Source organism: Verticillium nonalfalfae (genome assembly GCF_003724135.2).
Source record: "Verticillium nonalfalfae strain VnAa140/NRRL 66861 chromosome Unknown scaffold_11, whole genome shotgun sequence".
Classification (NCBI taxonomy): Eukaryota; Fungi; Ascomycota; class Sordariomycetes; order Glomerellales; family Plectosphaerellaceae; genus Verticillium; species Verticillium nonalfalfae.
In genome coordinates this window covers 236,325-261,247 of record NW_021167236.1, presented here as the reverse complement: position 1 = coordinate 261,247, position 24,923 = coordinate 236,325, and the positions used below count along the sequence as shown (strand labels likewise).

Below are 24,923 nucleotides of genomic sequence, written 5' to 3'. Positions count from 1 at the left end.
TCTGTGCGTAGCGCGTGCACGTCCTCGCCCTGTACTGGTACTCGCGACAACGTGAACTGGATCAAGCGGCACGTTCACATCCACCGACAAGACTCTGGATCTCCCAAGGTGTCTGCATTGGTGTGCCATGGTGCTTGACTGGCCGCATGAAGAGCAAACATCCCTAAGCATGGCATCCCAGGTCATTGGGTCGACCAGCAGACCATGACAATGGAATTGGCTTCACCCAAGACACCCCCCGTGTCTCTGATCTAGCCTGGGGCGCTATTTCAAACAAAGACGACCCGCGCATGCTATAGGCCGGCGTCATCAGATCTTGACAAGCGTTAAAGACAACAAAGAAACTCAACGGCTGGGAAACATAACCCCTTTCCTTTGTCATGTCTCTGGAATGCGTTTCACACGATCTTCAACGGCGGCTATCTCGGCTGCTGGGAGCACTGAGACCAACATCGATCGTCCTTGTTTCCACCGTCGCCGTTTGCGACCCAGTTTCGCTCGCTCGGTCTATGCTTTGGCACTTCTTCTGAAGGTTGCACAAAAAGAGGACCGCCCTAATAACTCGACCGACCGAACACCTGAATCACGAAACTTCAACGGCATACCTGGCCCACCTGTGACAACGTGGCGGTCCTATTTTCGTGCTGGGTCCATGCAGCAAAAGTTCGTATTCCCAAGGGCGGGTAGAAAGCGGAGACATCCGGATCAGCACCTTTGTGCTCACATCTCTCCACCAACAATGGTCAACCACTCCACTTCTCTCATCAACCTTCTGACATCCCCCAAACCGATCCTCAAATAAAGTCTCAGATGATGGTATCCATATCCTTTGAAAAGACGGATCACATTACCCATGTACACGGCAATCCCGTGCCATCCTTGCAGAGCTGCGCTGGTCCTGTGGAGGGAATCCTCCATAGGTGTAGTGATGGTTCCCTCAGGAGTCGCGCAAACACGGCTCTTTGTTATCAACCCTGTCTAGCAAGGTCAAATTGGGCTTTTTTTTTTCTTTCGTTTTTGTTTTGGCATCCAACAGCCAGCGACGCCTTCCAGCCTTGTTTCCTCGGGACGGAATACTACCTCGCATCCAATAGTGCCGCCGCCAAGCTTTCTCTGCCTCGTGCATGCACCTTATCACACAAGACGGGAAGACGGGCCAGCCTGCGCCCGTCGAATGCCATGTCACCCTCCAGCTTCTTTGAACAAAATCTCAGCACATGGTGCAATCGCGTCTAGTGCGCTCGATCAGGTGCGTTTCCTGAGAAGCATACGAAGCCCAGACCCGGAACCGTGAACAAGCTTTTCGGCCAGCACCAGTGCCGACTACGATACGGTGTATGTACTGGCATCTACCAGTCGGGCCCTCTTGAGACTGAGATTTTTCACGACGTAATTTCCGCTCGAGCTAGTTACAAGTAGTCCAATCTTCGAGCCTCATCTGTGTCATGATCCGTCGTGGGGGTTGCTGTATAGTCATCAGGGTAAAACCGCCATGACGTCAAAGCTGGCCTTCACCTCTCTTCAATCATCACCTTCTGGTGGCTGGCGATGGCATAAACTCACTCTGAGCAACTTGTGCAGGCAAGAGAAGCAGCAGCTGGCATCACTCAACGGCTGCTAGGGTGTACATGGCCGCAAGATCAGACCTGCAATTCCAGACGATTCGTTGAGAAACCCACGACAAAAGGCTTGTTAAGTTTGCCGCCAGTTCTGCTGCACGTCGTCCCATTTTAGAACTGGCATATCAAGTGCCACTGCAACCCCTTTCTCCTCTTGCGCGATCGATAACACCATGTGCAAACGCTCCAGGGCTTCTTATATGAGGCCGTGAAAACGTGATCAGCTCAGGGAAAAGGCCATGCGCCACCGCTGTGGTCATCGCAAGAAAGACACGCCAGTCGACCTGTGGAGCGCAAGAGCTGACCCAGGGCGATCGTTCCTCCGCTAGATACACCAGCAAAGATCCACTGGCCGGAGGATTCGGTGCAGGATTCGGTGCTGGCGATCTCGGAGCCTCGGGTTCGAGCCGGGCGGCTGTGGAGACTGTAAAAAACAGCTCGTCAACAAACCACTTTTCGGTATCGTTCCCATGTCGTCGTCGGCTCGCAGCAGGGATGTAAAGGAGTCCCGCGCGACTCCTCTAGCTTCGTGGAGCCTATGGTACTCCACTTGAAGAACCCCCGGGATGTACTTGTACGCTTCTTCCGCTAGGCGCTTTTTCTGTGTACTGTTTACCTAAACCAACGTCATCGTCATCTCCATCACAGGGCGAGGCCATGCATCTTGCAAATCTCCCATCGCGATCACGGTCGCACTTGTTTCCTGCAACGCGGAGCTTTCTAGCCGAGCGGGACGGTACCCATCCCAGTCCTATGGGCCCGGAACCGCCAAGGATGTGAGGTGGTCTTTTCTTGATGATCCTCTCTTGGCTCGCCTTGATCTTGCATGCGACTGCCAACCTTTTGCTCAATCGGCCCGGCCCCGAGGTGGACAGGACGAGATGGAGAGAGGCCTCACGGGGAACTTGATACGGTACCACCGTTCGGCGAGAGGGAATAGTCTGTCAGAACCTAGCCGCCCGGCCGCCCGCCTGCCACGCCTCACCTATCTCCCCTTGTCGTGATTCTTCTCATCAAGCACGCTCGGTTCCAGCTGCCAAGAGTCGCTGGCTAGCTGGCTCACAATCTCAGGCGACGGACAACAATACCAAGACGGCTTCGTGATTGATGCCCCTGTCGTGCGCGTTGGCACGATTCCGTTAGCCCAGCCCCGTCCAGCCGTGCGGGAAGGCACACATGGGGATGTGATGTGAGGTGCTAGATAGCAGAGCAGAAAGTGGCATGGCACGGCACGGCATAGAGCACAGCTATGAGCGGTCTGCGCGCTGAGCACTGCCAGAGCGTTCTTGGCAAGGTCTCATTATTGTCCTTATCGCGGGACGGGGGGGACGGGGGGGGGGGGGGGGGGGGGGGAAGGTCTGGGCTGGACTGGGCTGAGACTGACTTCATCCGCGTACTGTCCCTTGGGAGAGGCGAGTTCGGGTAGGCAGCAGCAAATAGGTAAGTAAGGTAGATAGGTAGGCTTGGTAGGTCCCCTGCAGTCAGACGGCGTATAGGTTGGTGGCTTGCTGCACGTCTGCCTGAAGACCGCCCTTTTTCTTTTCACTTGGAAGCGAGCGATAGAACAGGAAATCTAGAAACGGCGAAAGAAGAAAAACCTCTGGGTCTGATGTACTGGATCGAGGATGATCTGAGGCTGGCAGTGTGAGGATCACAGACATAGGAAATCATGACCTGCCATGGACTGGCTGGCAGGCGGTGTCACGGTCGTGGTGACGGTAGGGTGATGAGCCGAATGATAGGTGAGGTGTCATTCAAATAAGGTGGAACCAGAAGTCTCACCTGGTACAGATCAGTGAGACGGACAAGCAGCTTTCCCAGTCGCCCATCACATGGACGTGCATACGCAGCAGTAGCATGTTTATTCTTCTGGTTCCTACCAGACGGTCCGTGGCTCCCAAGTCCCTTCCTCCTCGTGAAGGCCCAGGGGTATACGCGGAACCAAGACAAAGCAGGCAGCCCAAATTTGCGAGAGGGAGAGAGAGAAGAAAAAAATGACAGGAAATACAAAGTTTGTCCAAGACGCCCCTAAATCGGCCAACACGTGCCTGCAACTGCCAGTCGCCGTGGAAAGGCAGGTCACAGCATGTACCGCCGTGAATCTACCAATAATGAACCAGATCCCCAAGTCTAAGATTGTTTGCGAGCCCCGCTACCACGTATCACGAAAGGGGGGGGGATAGATGTGACTGCTCGTACTCCGAACATGTCACCAATGTCATCACACATGCGCTCCGCGCCAGACGGCTCAGAGCTCCTCGTCACCGTTGCACTGCTGCCAGATCTTGACGTGCTTGACCTCTAGCTCGGGCTTGGTCCATGTGGGCAGCCAAGTGTCACGGGCCTCCCAGAAGTCCTTCTTCGCGTTGGGAGAGCCGTTGAGCCAGGGCTTCTCGGACTTGCCGTCCTCGAACCAGCCGTTGCTACCACCAACTGCAAGGTTGATGATGAGGTAGAAGTACTGGTCAAAGGGTGTGTTGGAGCGTCCCGTCTCGGACCAAATGTCATTGAGACGGGTGCCGTTGGCATTGGCCTCGGGGAAGTTGCCGCGCTTCCACATGGGCTTGTCAAAGTTGGTGTACATGACTTGCAGCAGACGGCTGTTGACGTAGGTGAAGAGGTACTTCTGGGACCACTCGAGGCCAAACGTGTTGAAGCCATCAGCGTAGGTCGTCTTGAGGGCCTGACGCTTGTTGTTGGTGCGCCACCAGGCGTCGTTGGCCGGATCGGGCCCCCAGTGCAGCGCTGATGAGGCAATGTCGTTGCCGCCCTGGTCGTATTTCCAATCGTTGCCGCGGGATTCGAGGATATCAATCTCGCCGGACGCGGGCCAGGGTCCGTACGTGTCGCGCTCGGGCATCATCCAGATGGCGGGCCACAGCCAGTCGCCCTTGGGAAGACGGGCAGTGACCTCGACACGGCCATACTTGATGCGAACGCCGCCCTTGGTGTGGATACGACCAGATTTGACAGGCTGGACAATGGTGGCGTTGCCCGAAGTTGTGTTGGTGGCAGTGATACAGTTGAAGGGCTTGTCCGACGTGCAGGTGCCATCCTCGAGCAGGTTGATCTCGGTGTCCTTCTCAATGAGGGCCGAGTCAGTGAGCTCGGGTCGGATGACGAGATGACCATCCTTGACGAAGACATTCTCGTCACCACCGGTGGTCCACTCGAATTGGCCATTGCTGGGCTACGTGTTAGTACGCGTGCGAACCGGCAGGGAGGATGGAGTCGAGGGAACATACCCATAGCCGCCAACTTCGACCTCCTTGGTCCAGGTACTGGAGCTGAGGCCGCCGGTGAAGTCGTCGTCAAGCACGATACAGTACTTGTGCTTTATGACGCTGTTGATGCCGTCCCAGATGAGGAAGCCGGAGATGCCGAGACCGATCAGAATACCAATGATGGGGAGGATGGTGACCCATTTCTCCTTGGGGTGCGTCTTCTGGAGCCACGGCTTCTCGATGTCCTCCTTGCGGATTCTCCGGGAGTGGAAGTAACGCTGCGAGCGCTCATCGAACATGCCCGTGGCGCGGGCACTGGATGAGCCGTAGCTCGACGGGGGCCGAGAGTTGTTGGGGCTCGCAAAGGGATTCGTGCTGGCACCGGTGGGAATGGCGGAGCGAACAGAGGCCTGCGACTCGAGGCCATCGCCAAAGGGGTTGCGGCCGGCGTTGTCTGTGTTGGGGGTGCCAGGGCGGTATTGAGGCGTGGTGGCAGCAGTGGTCGCCGCTGAGGGAGCGGGACCACCGGTCACGGAGCGGCCGTAGTAGGCTTGCCCCTCGCGGGCGTAGTCGCCTTCACGGTCCATTGTGTTTGGGTTGAGGAGAGATCGTCAGGGTCGGAAGGAGAGAAGGAGGGGTCGTGACGACGAGGGTCGACGATGAAGGTCGATGAGTGCACGTGCTGCGACTGCCGCAAAAAAGATCCGACAGCACCACGGCGAGAGGAAGATGGGGTAGGTTGTCGACCTCGAAGGATTGGATTAGGAATTACTGTATAAAGAAGGCGAGAGAGGAATTGAGCAAGAGCAGCGGGCAGAAGAGGTGGGATAAACGAATGGATATCTCGCCAGTGGCTGCTTCGGGGCGCGGGTTGGCCGAGCTGAGGACGCTGCTCTAGGTAGGTAGGTAGGTACCCTGTCTGTGGGAAGAGTGCTGGATCTGGGTGTCCAATGTGCACCGTCCGAAACGTGTGGGAGGGCTGGAGGGCTGAAAGAGGGACGGCTGTGACGGCTCAGCAAGCAAAGAATGATGGCTCTGCAGTCGAGGAAGACGCAAGATGCAAGGTGCGACAGGCGAGTCGGGGTCGGCAGGTTGTTCGCCAGAGGTCAAGGTGGTGGTGGTGGTGGTGGTGGTGGTGGTGTTCAAGATGGCCGAGCGGGAGCCACCTCAGCCGAACCAGACAGAGACAGACAAGAGCCAGATCGGAGTAGGAGCAACCGACGTGGGAGGCGCGCACCTGTGAAAGACAGGACGCTAAACGCTAGACGCTACCTACTGTACGTACAGAGGGAGGGGGCCCTGTGGAGCCCGCACAATATCCTTGCCAAGCCTTCCGTCAAGCCGCCTTCTGGGGCGGATGAGGGGCTTCCACCCCCTGGAGCCCCGGGGGCCTTGGAACCCTCTGTGCTGAAGGCTAGCGCCAGTTCGCCGGTTACTCTGGTGGCGCGACGCCCTGACGTATCCCACGTATCATGCCAGTCATGCCAGTACTGCCACACAGACACTGTCATGTACATGTACACTTCCCGCCGTCTGCCTGCTCTCCTTGTCGGCGGTGGCAGGCCAGGAGGAGGCGAGAAGCAATGCAGTTCAGCTTGGTCGCTTCCGGCCGTGATAGTGAGCCACGCCAAGGCGACATCGATGCGGGTTGACCTTCTGGGCCGCGACCTGCAAGTGGCGATGAATAGGAAACAATAGATAACCAATTCCGCCTCCCGCGTATCGCTTACGCTGAGCCTGACTGACGGTGGTCGGCCCAGCGCCGTTCCCATGTCGACGCTCGACGGCGTGGGCCTCGCTTGGGGGGTACCTAGGTGCCTTGAGCAAGGCACAATGGAGAACCCTATCCCTGACACGTCCATATGGAATCTCGATGGACTTGTCGGGAAAAGACTTGTTCAGCGCAGATCAGTGATGGGAGCCCACCACCTCCTCTGGTGGCACCGGAAACCCAAGAGATCCAGACTGCTGGGTACAGTACACGACCAAGACAACGAACAAGAGGATCACGGCCAAGAGTTCGGAGAGGATCAGGGCCAAGAGACGGTCTGTCCGAGCATCCGTAATGAACGGCCCACTCCGTTCGGCGTGGCACCAGTGCGCGCGACACCGAGCAGGAAGGCACGTTCAACGACCACTTTCAAGCCTTCAGAGCAAGCGAAACCTTACACGGAAAAGCGGCGGCAAAAGCAGCAAGGACTGGGCAACCTTAGCTCGGCACACCGGTGGCAGCCGTCTCTTTCGACCTTCCCCATGTTCCTGCATGGAAGATTGGATGCCCCTGGTCTAGCGGCGTCCGACCCTGGACGGCCCCGATCGGGACTAGGTTCTCATCTTGGCGCCTGTCGACGTTACGCTAACCCTGATGGGTAATGCGAGCCAAGCAGGAAGGCACTGCCCACCGCAATTTCCCCCTTCGAAGCTTCACGTGGTGATGGCGTCCAAGCCGTTCCTTGTCGTCTTTGACGAAACATGAACCAACTGACTCCATCGTTTGGTCGTCGAGCCACGTTCTCTTTCCGGTCTTCGTTGGACACCCAAAATAAGCTCACATGCTTCTTTCTTCTTGTCGCGTCGCCGTGGGCGTCTTTGCCAAGCGCTCAATCTGGCCGTTGGGGCGCGGCAGCTGAAGGACTGTCCCGTGTCCTGTCACCCGTAGGCCCTGTGCCCTTTGCCCTTTGCCCTCAGCTTTCCCAGAGGCGAGGCGGCGCTACACCTCCAGCCGAACCACCAGCCATCTTGTGCGAGCTCACCTTGGCCCGCCTCGTTGGCCTCATCGCTACCTGCCTGCTAGTGCCCTTCCTGCCGCACCAGCTCGCGGACCTTCCGGTCGATCATCTCTGCCGAAGCGACCATGACAGGGTCCACTCGCGCCACGGTGTTGAGAATATACCAGCATTGATAACGACTGGCCAACAACGAGCCCGGCAGATCGACATGTTCGTACCCAGGCAACATTGTTCTAGATGCGGCTGAAGGAGTAGTTACTTCCATTGTACTTGTCTCTGCGAGCTCTGGTCCTCGGACGGCAACACACGGCTGAGGGCACCACTTCGCCGAACGAATGGCTTCTCTGGCCGTATTTTACCCAGCACAAGCACGTATGAATGAGTATTGCGAGATGTGCAGCGGCGTCGTGTAGGATTCGCCAGCTCTACGGCCTGGATTCAGCGAACCAAATCGACTTCGTGCCTGAAGCTGAAGCTGGAGCTGGCGTCAAAGGCGCTGCCCGCATCAGTCGAATCGATCATGGTGTGATCAGTATTGCGTGGCATCGGTTGCGCCTCTCCAGATAGCAAGCGCAATCATACCACGGCGACGCGAGCACAACAACACGCCGAACAATGCAGCACAGCCTGTCTGTCCAGCCTGTCAGCCATGCATTCTTACCTGCACAATCTATCGAACCCTGATTGGCGCCAGATGCCTCTTTTTGGCCATCTTCGCCTGTCTTGCGCATATGTCGTCGGTGGGTTGTGGTTGCGATATTTCGTTGAGAAATCGTCTGTGAGGGTGGGCGGCTCAAATCTCCTACTGGCTGACCGTATCTCACCGTTCACTGCGTCGGGCATCTGGACTCTGGCGATATGGTAGCAAGCAGGATGTGAACCGCAGGTGGCACCGTATCTCTGCGTGCCTATTGGAGGCCAGACCAATGCAGCCTACAGTGTTATGCTTCTCTGGGGCCACACTCGCATCTCCTGGACCGAGGGCAGCATGGAACGCTTCTGCAGCATGATTAATATTGCTTCGTGCTGGGTTTGTCGCAGGTGCACTGCACGGGTTGATAGGGCTGCTTTTCAGCTGAGCACAACAGCCACGGCCCGTTCTGATTCAGATAGGGACCAACATCCCGAAGACCCTGAACGCCACCAGTTGTTGCGTGGGGGGAGGGCACTGCTTTTCGACGACGAAGGTGCCGTCGTATCTCAGGCGGCCGCCCCTGGTGCCGGTGGCGGACGGTCATTGAGCCAGGGCAAACACTTCCTGGTTGTCTACTGTATCGTGCAACTCAGTCTCATCCCGTCTCCTCCTCAAACTATTGACACGGGAGGCTAGGCACACTCGATCCTGGTCGGTCAGGAACCTTGATAATCACAAAAGAAGAGAGGGCTGGCAACTCTGGATCGACCCCCGCCCGCCACCTATTTTTACCACCCCACCTCTTCGTTTCTTCTCCTCACCACGTCAACCTGCAGCAGCCTCGCATTGGCACGAACGACAGCCCGCTATCTGTGATCCAATCGAGCTCTCTTCACCGGAAGCCGTTCTGCCTGGCGCGCCACGCCCGACGTGAGACATTGGGCGGTGGGCGGTGGGCACCACATACGGCCCCGAATGTGTCAAGCCAAGCAAGGTATGCCGGCGGGTGAGCGGTTCCGCCTGCAAGGTTGCTGGCTGCGCCTTATTGACAACGCCGCCAGAATCACAAGCTCTCTGTCGCTATCGCCATCTGCGTCGCAACACGTCGGCTCGCCGGCTGATGCTCAAACATGCTTTGACTTGTCACATAATCTCGTATTGCGCACTGCACCTGTCCGCGACGCGGCAGGGACAACCCCGGCCCTTGATTGTCACCCGAAAGTTGGCCGGCCTCAGGTAGCGCTGCGCACCGGCGCCGGCGGTTGTTGGCGTGCGCTGCCGAGCTGATCGTCAGGGCCGAGTAAAAGCAGAAGACGCTTTGGGAAAGGAAGAAAGGGGGCTTTGACGCCTTATTCAACTGCTCGAGCGGGGAGTGAGGTACAACCACAGCAAAGAAAGGCGAGGGCTGCCAAGAGAGGGCGCACTTGGCAGCTGAGGGCGTGATGCTTCCTGGCTCAGGCCTGGTTCCACTCGACACGTGATGCAGACTCGGAACTGAGAAGAATGAAGAAACACCGCGCGCCTGTGTTTTCTGTGTACTTGAGCCCAGCGCATCAAATCAACGGAACGCAATGGCTCGCTGTCGATACCGTGGAAGCGTTGTCTTCGTGCCCAGCTGCTCCACAGAGCGTGTTCCGTTGGGCCTGCGCATTCACCCTCGTGTTACCAGGGTGTCCACAGTACCTAGGATGAGGTGATTTGTCGCGTGTGTAGACCACGCAGACTGCATTTTGACAGCACTTTTCGTATCATGCATGGCAATTTGTGTCCTTTGCTTTCTCTGGTTGGCACGTTCAGGTTCTGCGTTCTGTGATGGTTTTGTGGGACAGTGAACCACAACTACGTGAGACTTTGTCAAGGAGTCTCGTTCATGGAACCAGGAGTCAAGTTCCTTCCAGCCCGAAACAGCGGCCGGGTAAGCTTGTTACCATCTCTACACCTCACGCGAAAGCAAGCAAGGGGCATAGGCGTTCATGCCTTCTATGGGTTTTCGAATGTCGTACAAGACACACAGGAGCCGTTCTCCCCCCTCACCGCGTGGCCTAGGATTTTGAACATATCTGGTGACCTTCGTATCCCTCTCACAGGTGGCTGGTGTAATTCTGCAGTAGTGTGGACATGGTACTGCTGGTGCCACTTCTGTGGTCCCCGCTCCCATCACCGTATTTCGTTACTGTCGTGTCGATCATCCATGGATGATCTGCCTGGCCATTGCCGTTTGGCCGGTAATGGGTGATAATTGCGCAAGGTGTAGGGACACGAGGTCATGGTCGCATTGGTGTTGCCTTTGGATGATACAGGCTCATCTCATCTTGAGGCAAATCTGAAGGTCGTACTGGCTTGCCTTGTGAATAGCCTCAGTTTTGCCTCGTTCTAGACATCATGTTTGCGTCGGCCCTTCATGGCGGCCTCATTGCCCTCGTAGCATGTCTCACCCTCTCGTCAACGCACATTGCCGCTGCGCATACCGAGGACGAGGATCTCGGGACCGTATTGTCATCGCAGAAGAATTTGTCGACATTTTATGGCCTGATCAAGGTATGCAGCAGAAATCGCAATTTTCGATACTCTCATATGCCTCACTCACATCTTTGACACTAACATAACCTTCAGGAATATCCTGATGTCCTCCTCAAACTGCCCAGCCAGGATGGCGTAACGGTATGTTATCAAGTGTGTTGAGCCCCTGCTCTCGGTCTCCCGCTGACATGAAAGATTATCGCCCCCTCCAATGCCGCATTCGAGAACATCCCGGGCACATCTCTCAACGGCATCTGGGATCCAAAGAACGCCTCGATAGCAGTGCCAATCCTCGAGTACCATCTCCTCAAGGGCATCGTCAACACCGAGGACCTCGCGCCGGGGCCTTCCATCTTTGCGGCCACGCTCCTTACTTCGCCGGCCTGGACCAACGTCTCGGCAGGCCAGAACGTCGTCCTGGCTCGGCAGCCCGGCGATGTTGTGGTCTTCACATCGGCCCAGGGCTCCCGCACAACACGCACGCGCGGCGACATTGCCTTTGCCGGCGGCCTCATCCAGGTGATCGACAACCTCCTCATCCCGCCGACGCCGCTCAGCGAGACGCTGCAGGCCTTTGGCCTTAACGCCTTCCTCGGCGCACTCCATGCCAGTGACCTGCTCAACGCCCTGCAGGGCGACGAAGATCTGACCATTTTCGCGCCGCGGGACGAGGCGTTCCGCCGCGTCGGCGCCAGCCTCGACGCCCTCGGCGCCGACGAGCTGCGCGACCTGGTGCGTTACCACGTCGTCCGCGGCCGGGTCGCCGCCTCGGCGACGCTGACGAACGGGACGCGCCTCGCTGCTGCCGGGGGCGGCGACGTCAGCGTGCGCAGGGCCGGGAACAACCTGTTCGTCAACTCGGCGCAGGTCGTGCAGCCGGACATCCTCATCGCGAACGGCGTGGTCCACGTCCTCGACAACGTGCTCAGCCCACGGGCGGCGGCGGCGGTGCCGGACCCAGACTCGGTGAGCCAGGCGCCGGTGTGGTCGGCGGGCGGAGACGGTCAGGGGACGCCGTTCACGAGCGCAATTCCCTGCAGCGAGGACTGTCCGGCGACGACAACCGCGGCGGGCTCCGACGGTACTGGGCGGAGCACGGCGAGGCTCACGACTACGGACGGCGTGAGCGGGCCGACGGCGAGTCCGGATGCTGCGGGCAGGGAGTTTGAGGCCGGCACGGGGTTGTGGGCTGCAGCTGGATTTGCCGTTGTTGCGATGTTGGGATTGTAGACGGACGGAATCGTGAAAGACTCATGGACCAGAAACACGCTGTGTGTGCCATTGATCTGGTTATGGGGTAAGATTGGCAGATTGGAAGATAAGTCTTCAAGACATCACACTAGATATAGCCCAGGAGAAGATGCAGGGTTTGCTTATGAATTCAAGTTGTGCACATCCGCGCTCGAGTCCAGATGTGATACGTTCCTCCATCAAGGTGTAGCTTTCACCAATGCTCTCACTTTGTCATGAACCTCGCGCAAGACCTGGCTCTTGTTTTGGCTGAGCTTCCTAACCAATCGCTCGATTCAGGATCGCTCCGACGAGGCCGTCGCGTATTTCTAGTGGGCATGAATGACTGACCAGGCCCCCCTTTTTTTTCATCTTGAAGCTGGATCGTGTAAGCGCTCAGACCGGTCGATTGACAGCGATACCTCTAAGGATATATACCAAAACTTTTGACGGAACATTTCGATGCAGAAAACTTGGATGTAGGGCTGTCCGTTATTGCAGGAAGTATTTGCCAAGCGCTTCCAGAGCTGTGACTCTCAGGGCGTTGGGGGTGGGTTTGGTGGCGGCTCGGGCCTTGGTGGTGGACGAGGGTGAGGTGGCGGAGTCGGAGGCCGCGGCGGTACTGGAAGTTCCATGTTTGAATAGATACAGGACTTCTATGTGTTGTTGGGTGAGTGTTTAATCGTGCTCATGTGCGCTGTTCGTGCGATTCTTGGACGACCTTCTTGAGGCACATGGTCATCTGGTGTGGGAGTCCCAACGAGTTTCTTGCGTCCATTTTTGTTTTTCTTTCCGAGACTGAAATGGCCTTGTCAAGGGGTACGGGACAGGATGTTGTTGGATTGACAGGTTGCTTCGTGTGACGTCGTACACAGTAGTGTTAGGATCTGCGTAGTATGATTGCGCTGGCAATGCAGTTGTCGGGCCTTGTCAGGTTGGAGGCTCGGAACGACGGTACACACCTATAATAACACCTCATGAACAAACCCCAACGCCCTTCCCTTGCGCCGAGTACTTTGTTCTGTATATCTCCTTGGTCGGGTCACGAGATGAAGCAGCTATCGCCACCAGAGAATCTACCAGGTGACTCGTACAGTGATCTATTTCCAGAAACGCTGTTGGCCTTGCCGTGTGACCAGGCGCTCTAGCTGCAAGGGGGAACTCTGCAGCCTATGAGACCTAACGGTGTTCGTCGAGATCTGCTGTAAGCTCGACACGCTGTACAGCAAACGTGTAAACCCGAGGAGGAAGAGGACGGGCTCGCATCTTCCAGCTTGGGCCACGTGAGAGGCGTCTTTTGTGTTCGCAATATGCAGGACTTTGGTTGCACGTCAGCTTAGGGTCCAACATGGTACATGTTTTTGACGATCACTCTACCTTGCGAACAGCAACCTGCCATGCCAGACCGTGAGAGCGCCACTGCAAGAAGCCGGCCCCGAGTCTGGTTGGGGGGAACAAGGCGAGAGAGCCGATCACAAGAAAGCACTTATGACAGCTGCATTGGTGAAACACCAACCAAGTTGTCGGGTTCCTGGACGGTGTGATTGGTAGGCACGTGCTCCTTCAAGTCGAGAAAGTGGTCTCATAACCATGCGGCCAGTCGGGTTCCATGGCAAATCCTCCCACCATCCATCCAACCAGACTGCCCTTCTATATCACCAACAGCTCTGCAGACCACGAGACGACTCTGTTTCTCCGCTCTCGCGTCGCCCAAGCTCGCCAAAATACGACGTGGCAGTAATCGGCATGCGTGTGAATGGGTCGATTGCGGATGATATCAAGCGGTTGTCCTTCGAAGTGTTGGGGGGTGTTGATGCGAGCTGCCCAACATGTGCTCGGCATCTGGAATTGAATGATATCATATCATAAAGAAGGGCCACCCCAGGCTTCATTTAGGTCAGAAGCCTCCTCGGATCATCGAGCCGGGGTTCTGTGATAGGAACCTACTCGGCGCTGTGCCTTGTCAACCTCGACAAGGGGAGAAGACCTCTCATTGTGCCATAGGAGTGAGGAAAATCGTGCAGGGCAACCCCGACCGTGACAGGAATTCTCCGGAGACATGCCGCTCTCGATTGTGGGCATCGCTAAGTATGAGATAGGTGGTCTTCACGAACCGTAGCATGAACCGCGATGCTGATTCCAGCGAGCCTCTCAGCTGCATTGTAGTATGCCCTTACATGAAGACCTTAAGGAACAATGTCCTGCAGTGAGATACACACTGCGCAGCATGCTGCGAACGAAATACTAGGCCCTGACTTCTGTTTGCCGCGGTGGTGCCGCACATGCTTGCGCTTCGCTACCTTGTGATTGTCCTTCAAACCGCCTACTCGCCTGTCATCGATTTTGACCAACATCCCTACTGGCTCACGCAGCCAGACTCTGCCCTTTAAGCGGTTGCAAATGATTACTTTCCAAAGGGTATTGACGACCTGGGCATAGCCAGGCGCACAGCTTCAAAGATGGTATCATTATCAGTGTCTTTGGTTGTCTGATCCTCCGGATGTTTACATATTTACGCACAAGATTGCCAACCCGGATTCGATCCGTCTTGTCCTTCATCCTGTTGCCAAGTCCCATACCTTATTCAACCGCCAAAATGGCTTTGGGACCTCGTCAGCAGAGCCTCCCATCATCCCGCGTGCCGGGCTTCATCGTTTCGACGTCTCTAATGCCGAGAACGACGGTCTCGACTGCGACTGCGGCTCCTAGACCTGTCATCGTAGGAATCGCGGCTGGGGCTTCTCCGACGATTATCTCTCCTGTTGCGACCGCCGCCGACGCCGCCGCCGCCACCGCCACCACCCCCTCCACGACGTCTTGGTGGTGTTCTCGACGGTGATCTTGATCCTGAAGGCGTGTGCGATCGGGAGCGACTCCTGTAACGACTGCCACCACGTGCCCTGCCCGCATTTGCTGCCGGCGACCGCGACGGCGAGCGCGAGGCAGATCGGGGACGGTAAGTATCCGAATTGGGTCCGAAGCGGCTCGAGGGACCGTTGGGGCCGCCACCACGCCCACCACCACCGCCAAATGAGCCACCGCGGCCGCCACCTCCCCGGGGGCCCGGGTGTGGGTTCCTAGGATCTATGCCGGCACCCCGGCGAGCCAGAGGCGGTGCGGGAGAGAGTTTGCGGCGCGGCAGGACGATGGAGACATTGATGACGGCGCCGTCGAGTTGGGCCTCGTGCATGTTGGCAATGGCATCTTCGGCGTCGGCCTCGTCATCGTAGAGAATGTAGGCTGTGCCGCGATTGGTACCCACTGAAGAAGAGGACGGATGAGTACTGCGCGCCGAGCGTGGGTAGGGGCTCTGTGGTCGAAGACTTACTTCTGTTGATGGGTAGATCGAGATCCTTCACGCGGCCGAACTGGCCGAAGATCTCGTATAGGTGGTCTTCGTTGACATTCTTGGTAAGGCGCTCGACGACAATCTACCTTCACGTCAGCTCCCTTCCGCATGGGAAACCTTGCGCTACCCACCTTTGTGCTCTTGACGGGTGTTGGGCTGCGTCCACGACTTTCGCCTCGTCGCACAGGGCTTCGCGAGCGTGTCTCACTCCTGTACCTGCCGTTTCGGCGGGGCTCTGGTGATCGGGAGCGCGAAGGCGAGCGCGAGTCGAGCTGCCGGCGACGGTTGCGAGAGTAGTCGGAGGCGGGCGTTGGAGAGCGAGTGGGTGCCCGGTCAAGGTCCCGCGACATGGAACGGGTTGCCATGATGCAGGCAAAAACAGGATCTGAACGATGAGATTGGTGATGAAGCTGAAGATATGGATTGAATGGGGTTCAATGATGGAAAGGAAGGTATTGGGGCTTGAGGCGAAGGGTGAGTCGAGGTTGTTGGTTCAGTGTGGAATTACGTCGTTTGTCGCATGGATTTTCTGGGGAAGGCAAGGCTGGCAAGCAGGCACGAGAGCTCCTGGCGACGCGACCAGTAGCGCCTGCCGGACCCCGATGCGAGGTCATGTGACGGGTCTATGGGGTGCGCTCGGTGTGCTCGGTGAGCACCATATACGTTACGAGTTTTGGCCAACAAGTTCATAATGCTTGACCTCATCAGTCTGCTTCAGTCGGAGATAAGAAGACGAAAGCCTTGACTTTAGAGTCTCTAATGCTAGGCGTCTTGAGGTCAGGCTCGATACACGTGGCTAGGACCAGTGGGCACGGAGTTTCACGAGGCGACAAGTAGACAAGAACATCAGTCGTTGATTCTCGATTCTATTCGCAGAGTATCATCATAGCCTCCCTTTTTCTCTATCCTCATTACGGCATCATACATCCTATGGGCGTGATGCTAGTTCACGCCTCGAAAACCAGCACAACACCATCATCGCCCGCCGTAATGACCCGCTCGCCCGTCGCGCCCTGCACGAAGCCGAGGACGCCACCGCCCTCACCGTCGCCAAGGTGACCCTTCCACTCCTTGACGAGGCCGCTGTTGGCGGCGCCCGCGGCGTTGGGGTTCGCCGCTCCGCCGCGCAGGTCCCACCGCCTCACGACGCCGTCCATGCCGCAGCTCGTCAGCAGCCATGTGCCCTTGACGAACTCGACCTTGACGACGCTAAAGTCCTCGTGGGCGCCGATGAGGTTCTTGCGGACGGCGAACCGCCGCGTCGCGTCAAAGACAACGATGCTGCCGTCGACGCTGCCGGCCGCGAGCAGCGTCGTCTGCTGGCCGGGCTGGCCGCCCGTCGGCTGCGTGAAGGAGAGCGTCTCGATGCTGTCGGCCTGCGTCTGGAGGCCCGCGAGGATCTGGCCGCCCGACGTCACGTCCTGCGACGCCGCGCCCTTGGCGCCCTTGCCCTTGCCGGCGCCCGCGTGGCCCTGGGCCGCGGACGCGAGGCGCGGCAGCGAGACGATGCGGATCTGGCCGCCCGCGCCGCCCACGGCGAGGTACGCGCCGTTGGGCTCGACGGCGATCGAGTACAGGCCGCCCTCGACCTCGAAGCGTGAGTCGGCGCCCGTCAGCGACACGACCGTCTGGCCGTTGGCTTCGACGACGCCCTTGGAGGCCGCGAGGCCCCAGACGTCCCAGACGTAGAGAGAGGAGTCTTCGGCGACCGTGGCGAGGAGGCTGCCGTCGGGTGTCCAGGCGCCGGCCGTGCAGGGTGCCGTGTGCAGCCAAAAGGTGTTGACGAGCTGCAGCGGGTTCTGTGCGTCCGAGGCGGGATCGATTGTGTACACCCAGACCGAGTTGTCCGACGCGCCGAGGGCAATGGTGTTGGGATAGTCGGAGGATGGGCAGGGGGCGATCCAGTTGATCTCGGGCACCTCTTGGGCTTCGGCGAGGAACTTGAACGTCGCGTTGGGCGGGGCGACGGTCGCTGTGTAGGCTCGCAGCCGGCCATCGAGGCCGCCGCTGACGAGGAAGTCGCCGTTGGGGAGCGTAAAGGCGAGGGTGTTGATAGAGTCGGTATGGCCCTCGACGGCAAAGATGGCATCGAGCTGCGTGCTCTCGCGAGGCTGCGCGCCGCTGTAGCTGGCGGGGAGAACGGGGCGCTCAGCGGCGGCGCTCGTGTCGACGACATAACCCTTGCCTGGCGCATCATCGGCGTCACCTTCGGAGCCACCGGTGACGATCAGCGAAGGGTGGATGGGGTGTTGCGCAATAGCGAAGACCGAATCAGCGTGCTCGTCAAAGTAGGCGATCGAATCGTTCTGAAGTTGGATCTCTTCGTTGTCGGAATCCATCGCGACGTCGCCCTCGTCACCCGAAGGGACCTCCTCGCCGACCTCCTCGGCATCGAGCATGTCGTTGCCCTCATCGTGGACATCTTCGACATCTTCGCGGCGGGCAGCCATTTTTGCGATGGGTGAGATGCGTTCGTCGAAATATGGTGGGAGAGGAAGCTGAAGCTGGTAAAATGGGAAAGAGGCTCGCCTGGGTATCTGGGTATCTCTGAAATGCAGTTGACTGTGACAGGACCCCAACCAAGACTATGTAGTGAGCGCGAACAGAAAGAGAGCCCAGTTTGGTCGCACGCTTGATAAGCAGCTTGTCAAGGCTTGATCGATAATCGAGCTTCGAATTTTCTCGACTGGATGGCGGGGTGGCGGGGTAAAAATTGCCCCGCCACCAGACGTGCGCTCTCGGTCAACCGAGTCATTCGGTGAGAAGCTGCCCATTTTCACATCTCCCATCACTTTCAGACAGCAAGAACCCCTTGGGCCGCCCAGTAGGTTAAAAACACCGTGTGCTTCTTCATTGAATCCTCAGTCATTCGACACCACTGTCTAGAAGTAAAGCGCGGATCACATTCCACGTCTATCGCCAGGGGCCGCCAGGTGCCGAAGCGCAACCTCCCCGGCATCATTGGTATAAAGTCATTCGTGTCCGAGCCCTCGCTATCCTGCCTGTTGAAAAACACCCGTCGTACCACTTCTGTCATCCTGTCTTTCTCGTCTAGATTCCAGGTTGAACCGCTGAACCCGCTTTGTAATGTTAAAAATTTCTGAACCCTCCTTACGCCTTGCGGCCGAAATGTTGAATGTTTCCGACGCATTGAATCCGTGCATGCTGATTATATGGTATGGTACAGGTAGTAAGCCCGCTTTTACGCCTGCACGCCAAATGACTGCTCGCCCGTCGTGTCTGCGACGGGTGGGCAAGTGCAGAAGAGGTTCGTGTCACCAAAGGCTATGAGTTTGTTAGCAGTCTGAGTGCACAAGTTGGCAGGTTGAACTCACCATCGTCGACACGCGCAACGCTGGGCCAGAACTTCTTCTCCTTGAGCCACGGCAGGGGGTATGCCGCCTGCTCACGCGAGTAGGGCCGCTCCCACTTGCCATTGTCACCCAGGATCACGTCCGCCTGAGGGTGAGGCGCCATCTTCAGCACATTGCCCTCGCGCGGCTGCTTGCCCTCTTCAATCTCGCGGATCTCGGCGCGAATCGAGATCAACGCATCGACGAACCTGTCGAGCTCCTCCTTGCTCTCGCTCTCCGTCGGCTCGATCATGAGCGTGTTAGCCACAGGCCAGGACATGGTGGGCGAGTGGAATCCGTAGTCTTGAAGACGCTTGGCAATATCGATAACCTCGATACCCGCCGTCTTGCTGAAGGGACGGGCGTCGAGGATGAATTCGTGCGCGCAGCGACCACCTTCATTAGTGTAAAGGATCTTGTAGTAGGGCTTGAGGCGCGCGAGGAGGTAGTTGGCATTGAGAATGGCCATCTTGGTGGCGAGAGCAAGGCCGCGGTTGCCCATGAGGGAGTTGTAAGCCCAAGGAATGGGCAGGATACCGGCGCTCCCGTAAGGGGCGCTACTGATCATGGCCTCCTTGTCGTCGGGGTGACGACCGGGCAGGTAGGGAGCCAGGTGCTTCTTCACGCAGATGGGGCCAACGCCAGGACCACCTCCACCGTGGGGGATGCAGAAGGTCTTGTGCAGGTTCAGGTGGCAGACGTCAGCGCCGATCTCGCCGGGCGAGCAGAGGCCGATCTGGGCGTTCATGTTCGCACCGTCCATGTAGACCTGGCCGCCGTGCTCGTGCACAATGTTGCAGACCTGCTTGATGTTCGGCTCAAAGACACCGTAGGTGCTAGGGTACGTGACCATAATGGCGCCCAGCTCGGCGGCATGCTTCTTGCACTTCGCCTCGAGATCCGCAATATCCAAGTTGCCCGTCAGGTTGTCGCACTCGATAGGGACGACGCGCATGCCGGCCATGGCGGCAGACGCAGGGTTGGTGCCGTGGGCAGACTTGGGAATCAGGCAGATGTCGCGCTTGGTACCCGGCTGCTGCTCATGGTACCTGCGGATGGCGCGTAGACCAGCAAACTCTCCCTGCGCTCCCGAGTTGGGTTGCAGAGTGGTTGCGTCCATGGCGGTGATGCCGGACAGCTGGTCCTCAAGCTGCTTGATGAACTCGAGGTAGGCAGGGGTGTGCTTGGGGTCGACGAAAGGGTGAGGGTTGGAGAAAGTGTCCTTGGAAATCAGGGACATCTCAGTCGCACCGTTGAGCTTCATGGTGCAGGATCCCAGGGGGATCATGGAGTGGACGAGCGAAAGGTCCTTCGACTGAAGGTGGTAGATGTAACGGAGGATCTCCGTCTCGCTCCTATGCGTGTTGAAAACAGGGTGAGTAAGGTACTCCGACTGTCTCTTGAAAGTGTCAGGCAGCGTGCTGTGCACATCGACGCCCTCCTTGCGGAGAACCTCAATGGCAGCGTCGCCAGCCTTGTTGGGGTCTCCACCAGTGGCCGCAGCGAAGGTGATGGCAAGCCTCTGGAACGCCTGCGCATCCGTGGCCTCGCCGATGCTGACGCCGAGATCGCCACCGCCAAGCTTACGGAAGTGAAGACCAAGCTGCTCACCCTTCTCGACGATGTTCTCGGCGAGCTTGTCGCCAGCCTTGAGAATGACCGTGTCGAAGAGGACCTTGCCATCGGGAGAGTTGCGAGGTTCCTCAGTCGTGATGCCAAATTGCTTGGCAAGCGCCTGAACGCCGCGTGCGCGGGCGACGACCTGGTTGGCAATCTGCTTGAGGCCCTCAGGGCCATGGTAAATGGCATAGAGGGCGCTCATGTTAGCGAGCAGCGCCTGGGCTGTGCACACGTTGCTCGTGGCCTTCTCTCGCCTGATGTGCTGCTCACGAGTCTGGAGAGACAGGCGCATGGCATTCTTGCCCGTGCGATCGCGGGAGACACCAATGAGACGTCCGGGCATTCTGCGCTTGTGTGCGTCGGTGACAGAGAAGAAGGCAGCGTGGGGTCCACCAAAGCCAAGAGGAATGCCGAATCGCTGGGCAGTACCGAAGGCAATGTCGGCTCCCCACTCACCGGGGGGAGTGAGGAGAGTCAGAGCCAGAAGGTCAGTGGCAACAGCCAAAAGAGCCTTCTGCGAGTGAACGACTTCGGCGAGAGCCTTGAAGTCCTCGACGTGACCCCTGGTGTCAGGATACTGAACCATGACACCGACAAGGTCGTCACCGAGAGCCTTGATGCGCTCATGGGCATCAGGAGACGTAACATCCATAGTCTCGATCTTGATACCGAATCCCTGGCTTCGGCCCTGCAGGACAGAGAGCGTCTGAGGATGAATCTGGTGGGATACGACGTACGTCTTGCCAGCCCTCTTGGCACGAGAGGTCGTGAGAGCGTTCATGGACAGGGTCATGGCCTCGGCGGCTGCCGTGCCCTCGTCCAAAAGACTAGCGTTGGAGATGGGGAGAGCGGTCAGGTCGGAGACCATGGTCTGGAAGTTGAGAAGCGACTCGAGGCGGCCCTGGCTGATCTCGGGCTGGTAAGGCGTATAGCTGGTGTACCAAGCCGGGTTCTCCAGAACATTGGTCTGGATGACCTGAGGCGTGATGGTGGGGTAATATCCAGCACCGATCAAGGGGGCCGAGTACTGCTCGGTGGTCTTGAGCATCTTTGCGATGGACGCAATGTCGCTCTCGAGGAGGGGCTCGCCATTGGGGAGGAAGGCCGCCCTCTCCGACAAGATGTCTGCTGGGATGACCTCGGCAATGAACTCGTCAATGGTCTTGACTGGCGGATCCAGCGCCTTGAGCATCTGCTGGGCATCGTGGATGTCGGGGCCAATGTGGCGGGGGATGAAGGTGTGAATTTCATTGAGTGGCTCGAGCGACGCGTCCGTGTTGTCCTTGGCGTAAGGCGTCAAGGCCGACGACGTCGCGCTGAAGGCGCGAATGCCAACAGGCAGGGACGCCGCCGTCGCAGGGCGAGCGCAGAGGCTGGCGACACGTGCAGAGGATGCTGGCGATGCCCGTGTCAGGCCAGTGGTGAACCTCGGCGACGCCACCCGCAGGCGCAGATGGCGGGGGAGGGGCAGTCTGGTAGAAGCCATTGCGAGCGAGATTGAGGCTCGGTTTGGGTTCAATTGACGGCCAAGAGGGTATGCTGGAGGTGATCGAGGAGGGGATGGAGGGAGGTGTCGTGGGGAAGATTCCTCGGCACGAGGGGTGAAGAGGGTCTTGAAGGAGCCGGTCCGGGTCGAGTGGTGGGTGCGGGTATGATTAGCGACTCATGCCCACCTAGACGTTGCCACCGACCAACAAAGATCCGGGGTGCGATTTTGATGCGCCTCGAATCTGAAGATAAAGGGATCAAGAACAAGAGGGTCAAGGTCTAGGAGCAGGCAGAGAATGATTTGCCGAAATGATGATGTCGGTGAGAAGGATCAAGTCGTGCGCGCTCTTGCCCTTGCCCATGATATTCCTTGACCTGGGGCAATGGTGACCATGACTATCAATGACTGGCACCTGCCCCGGACAACGGGTCACCGTCACCGTGCTCGGCTCGACACGGGTCAGGAGTGCGACGAAAAGTCGACCGGTCCATCCACAATTATCTTATCGTTACCCAACAAGAACTTCTGATACGCCGATATTTTCACTCATCCCTGATAAGGTCCCGGCTTCGGGCCATGCCCGGTCGGTAACTGTAGCCGAAGGCCGCTTCTTATCAGCATGCTATCATTCGCTTACCTAATGTTCCATGCCCCTGGTCAGACGGTCGGGCACAGGGGGAGCTGAAGGTCGAGGATCCTAAATTTCTGCGACGACATCATAGCTCGACGCGACGACGACCTGACTGAATCAACCCTCACACCAAACCTACCCAATTTATCTCCCCAGAAACCGCCATAATGTTCGGAGGATGTTAGTGCACAAACTTATGCTCCATGGTACCGTCGAATTGTTGCTAACAGCTAGCAGTCGCGCCCCCCCAGCTCTCCGAGGAGGAGATCAAGCAGATGGAGGCTGAGGCCAACTTCAACATCCAGCAGGTCCTTGTCTCGGCCGTCATGCTCTACCTCTGTATGCTTATTACGATGGTGTCGAATCTTGACGCCAAGGAAGCTAACTCTCTCCAGCCCCTTTCGCTATTGACGCCGTCTCTAAGGTCTTCTAAGCCATTACACCCTCTGACTCGAAAACACGGCGGCATAGGATTTATAAGATGACAGAAGAAGCAAGTCCAGATGTACACGCAATGGTAGCGGGTACTAGGCTGTGAAATGGGACGATACCCTGTTGTACATTATTTTGTACTATAATCAAGCACGCGGCCTCCGCGGCCCAGCTGTAGCAAGGCTTCAAGCCAGCTAGCATCTCACGACATGAAAACTTCATACCTCGGTTCCGATGTATTCCCTCGAGCATTTTGCAGTGAAAACTGTCGGGCGCCGATGATGCCATTGCGGAATATTTCTGCCCGTTCGCCTCTTGTCCGTGCCTTGTGACAGCCATGCCACGTCCTGTCCGCTCACCACAATCCGTCACTGGTTGACTGCGCTATCCTACCGCGCAGCACCGTCGCTCTCCCACTCTTGAAAGTCTTTCGTGATAGACTCAACCTCCTTTTTGAGGTGCTGTATCTGCTTCTCGTAATCTTCGAGAACCTGAGGTTTCCGTTAGCCAGCTTCGTACACCATAAGCCCAGCTTCGTACGTACCTTCTTGACCTTCAACTCCGTCTCCTCGCTCAACGACTCCCCGTTCGTGGCAGTCGGTTTGTTGACTTCTTTCATCAACTGGTCCGCGTACCCACGCAGCACAATAAGCCTGCTCCACAGCTCCTCCTCCCTCGCGCTCAGTGCCGGGTCTTGCACTGCGCGGTCCAATTCCACAAGTTTGAGCCGCAGGTCATCCTCGTCGCCGCTGAGGGCGTAGCCACGATTCCGCAGCACCTGGACGCGGGCTGCCAGTGCGAGACAGCGCTCCCGCAGTGCGACGTGTCGTCTCCGCGCCGCCAGCGCCCGCACGCTCGTCTCAAGATCATGTCGCGAGAGGATGGCATCGAGACTAGCATTGATCTGGTGCAGGCGGACGTTATGTTCGCCAACCACGCGCTTCTGCGTTTGCAGGCGGTCGGCGACACCTGAGAAGCCGGCGCCGAGGACGGGGATGTAGCCCTGGCCAGGCTTGCGCTGCAGGGCCTCCTCCCACTCCTTGGGGTCTTCGTTGGGGCCGGGCTGGTAGAAAGGAACCGCGGCGTTATCGACCTTGTTGTAGAAGTAGTGGCGGAACACGCAGCTGGGGTCACCAGGATGCCATTTGCGAAACGTGGTTGCGATCTGTTCCATCGGGGGCTTCTGGCTTTCTGCAAGGCGCAAGGGCTGCACGTTAGTCTCGGGATTTTGTCATTGAGGGATGCGATAGAGTGTATGTACGCGACGTACGTGGTGTTTCACTGCCTGGTTGCCAGAGGGAGCTCGACAGCTGGGCTTGCGACTGTGCTAGGCTCGGCATTTGCTGCTGCTGTGACTGTTGAACTTGCTGTTGCTGCTGCTGCTGCTGTGGCTGCGCAAAGGATCCTCCAAAAAGACTCGATGTGCCCTGATTCTGCTGCTGATTCGTCTGGTTCTGTTGGCCACCGAACAGGCTGAGGGTCGGCGCGGCTTGCTGTTGCTGTTGCGGTTGTTGTTGTTGCTGGGACTGGCCGAATGTGCTTGCACCAAACAAGCCGCCAGCTTGCCCTGCGGGCTTCCCAAAAAGGCTCATTGCGGCTCGGGTGCGTGCTGATGGCTAGATAATCGAGGCAAAGGTGTCGATGGACGTGTGATGACGACAAGGATACGACTGTGAGGTTTGTCGGAGCGGAATGTTGTTTGCGATGAGGACGTAGGGGAAAACAACAGTCGACTCAATTGCTGCCTGCCCGGCGCGACGAAGCTCAACCGACAGGGAAGTGTGTCGATGAGTTCGGTCTTTTTTTCGCAATCGTCGAATGGGACAGAATGGTCGCCGTGTGGAACGTTGGAGCTGCAGCTCGAACTCGATGGCTGAGTGGACGGTACAGGTCTGGCGACGCGAAAATAATGATTGGAGCTCGAGCTCTCCAGGCTCCCGGGGACCGTGCCTCACCGAGCACTGACCGAGAATTGGTACCAGGCCTGCCAGCCTTGGCCCACACGGACCAATCAAGCGTCGCTGATTCTGACCTCACATCAATTCGGCATTCAACGTCGAGATCTTGTTCCTGTATCATCACCACGACGACAC

General features: G+C 57.8%; 7 protein-coding genes across 7 annotated transcripts; 2 read left to right on the top strand and 5 right to left on the bottom strand.

The window, feature by feature from the left end:
* Nucleotides 1-3,867: 3,867 nt before the first annotated feature.
* On the bottom strand, nucleotides 3,868-5,430 carry GNBPB5 (Hydrolase GH16; the record flags this gene model as incomplete). Its single annotated transcript, XM_028634953.1, has 2 exons — nucleotides 3,868-4,804; nucleotides 4,865-5,430. The coding sequence occupies 2 exons, from the start codon at nucleotides 5,428-5,430 to the stop codon at nucleotides 3,868-3,870; spliced, it is 1,503 nt and encodes a 500-aa protein (XP_028498142.1).
* A 5,158-nt stretch (nucleotides 5,431-10,588) lies between these two features.
* On the top strand, nucleotides 10,589-11,956 carry D7B24_000700 (uncharacterized protein; the record flags this gene model as incomplete). The annotated part of the gene is made up of 3 exons (XM_028634952.1): nucleotides 10,589-10,744; nucleotides 10,820-10,867; nucleotides 10,922-11,956. The coding sequence occupies 3 exons, from the start codon at nucleotides 10,589-10,591 to the stop codon at nucleotides 11,954-11,956; spliced, it is 1,239 nt and encodes a 412-aa protein (XP_028498141.1).
* Nucleotides 11,957-14,621: 2,665 nt separating this feature from the next.
* On the bottom strand, nucleotides 14,622-15,670 carry D7B24_000699 (uncharacterized protein; the record flags this gene model as incomplete). Its single annotated transcript, XM_028634951.1, has 3 exons — nucleotides 14,622-15,217; nucleotides 15,285-15,387; nucleotides 15,437-15,670. The coding sequence occupies 3 exons, from the start codon at nucleotides 15,668-15,670 to the stop codon at nucleotides 14,622-14,624; spliced, it is 933 nt and encodes a 310-aa protein (XP_028498140.1).
* A 582-nt stretch (nucleotides 15,671-16,252) lies between these two features.
* On the bottom strand, nucleotides 16,253-17,755 carry D7B24_000698 (uncharacterized protein; the record flags this gene model as incomplete). The annotated part of the gene is made up of 1 exon (XM_028634950.1): nucleotides 16,253-17,755. The coding sequence occupies one exon, from the start codon at nucleotides 17,753-17,755 to the stop codon at nucleotides 16,253-16,255; it is 1,503 nt and encodes a 500-aa protein (XP_028498139.1).
* Nucleotides 17,756-18,507: 752 nt separating this feature from the next.
* On the bottom strand, nucleotides 18,508-21,764 carry GCV2 (glycine decarboxylase subunit P; the record flags this gene model as incomplete). The annotated part of the gene is made up of 2 exons (XM_028634949.1): nucleotides 18,508-18,590; nucleotides 18,641-21,764. 2 exons carry the CDS (start codon nucleotides 21,762-21,764, stop codon nucleotides 18,508-18,510), a joined length of 3,207 nt encoding a protein of 1,068 aa, XP_028498138.1.
* Nucleotides 21,765-22,565: 801 nt separating this feature from the next.
* On the top strand, nucleotides 22,566-22,831 carry D7B24_000696 (uncharacterized protein; the record flags this gene model as incomplete). The annotated part of the gene is made up of 3 exons (XM_028634948.1): nucleotides 22,566-22,578; nucleotides 22,636-22,737; nucleotides 22,794-22,831. 3 exons carry the CDS (start codon nucleotides 22,566-22,568, stop codon nucleotides 22,829-22,831), a joined length of 153 nt encoding a protein of 50 aa, XP_028498137.1.
* A 388-nt stretch (nucleotides 22,832-23,219) lies between these two features.
* On the bottom strand, nucleotides 23,220-24,422 carry D7B24_000695 (uncharacterized protein; the record flags this gene model as incomplete). The annotated part of the gene is made up of 3 exons (XM_028634947.1): nucleotides 23,220-23,321; nucleotides 23,375-24,021; nucleotides 24,101-24,422. 3 exons carry the CDS (start codon nucleotides 24,420-24,422, stop codon nucleotides 23,220-23,222), a joined length of 1,071 nt encoding a protein of 356 aa, XP_028498136.1.
* Nucleotides 24,423-24,923: the final 501 nt, after the last annotated feature.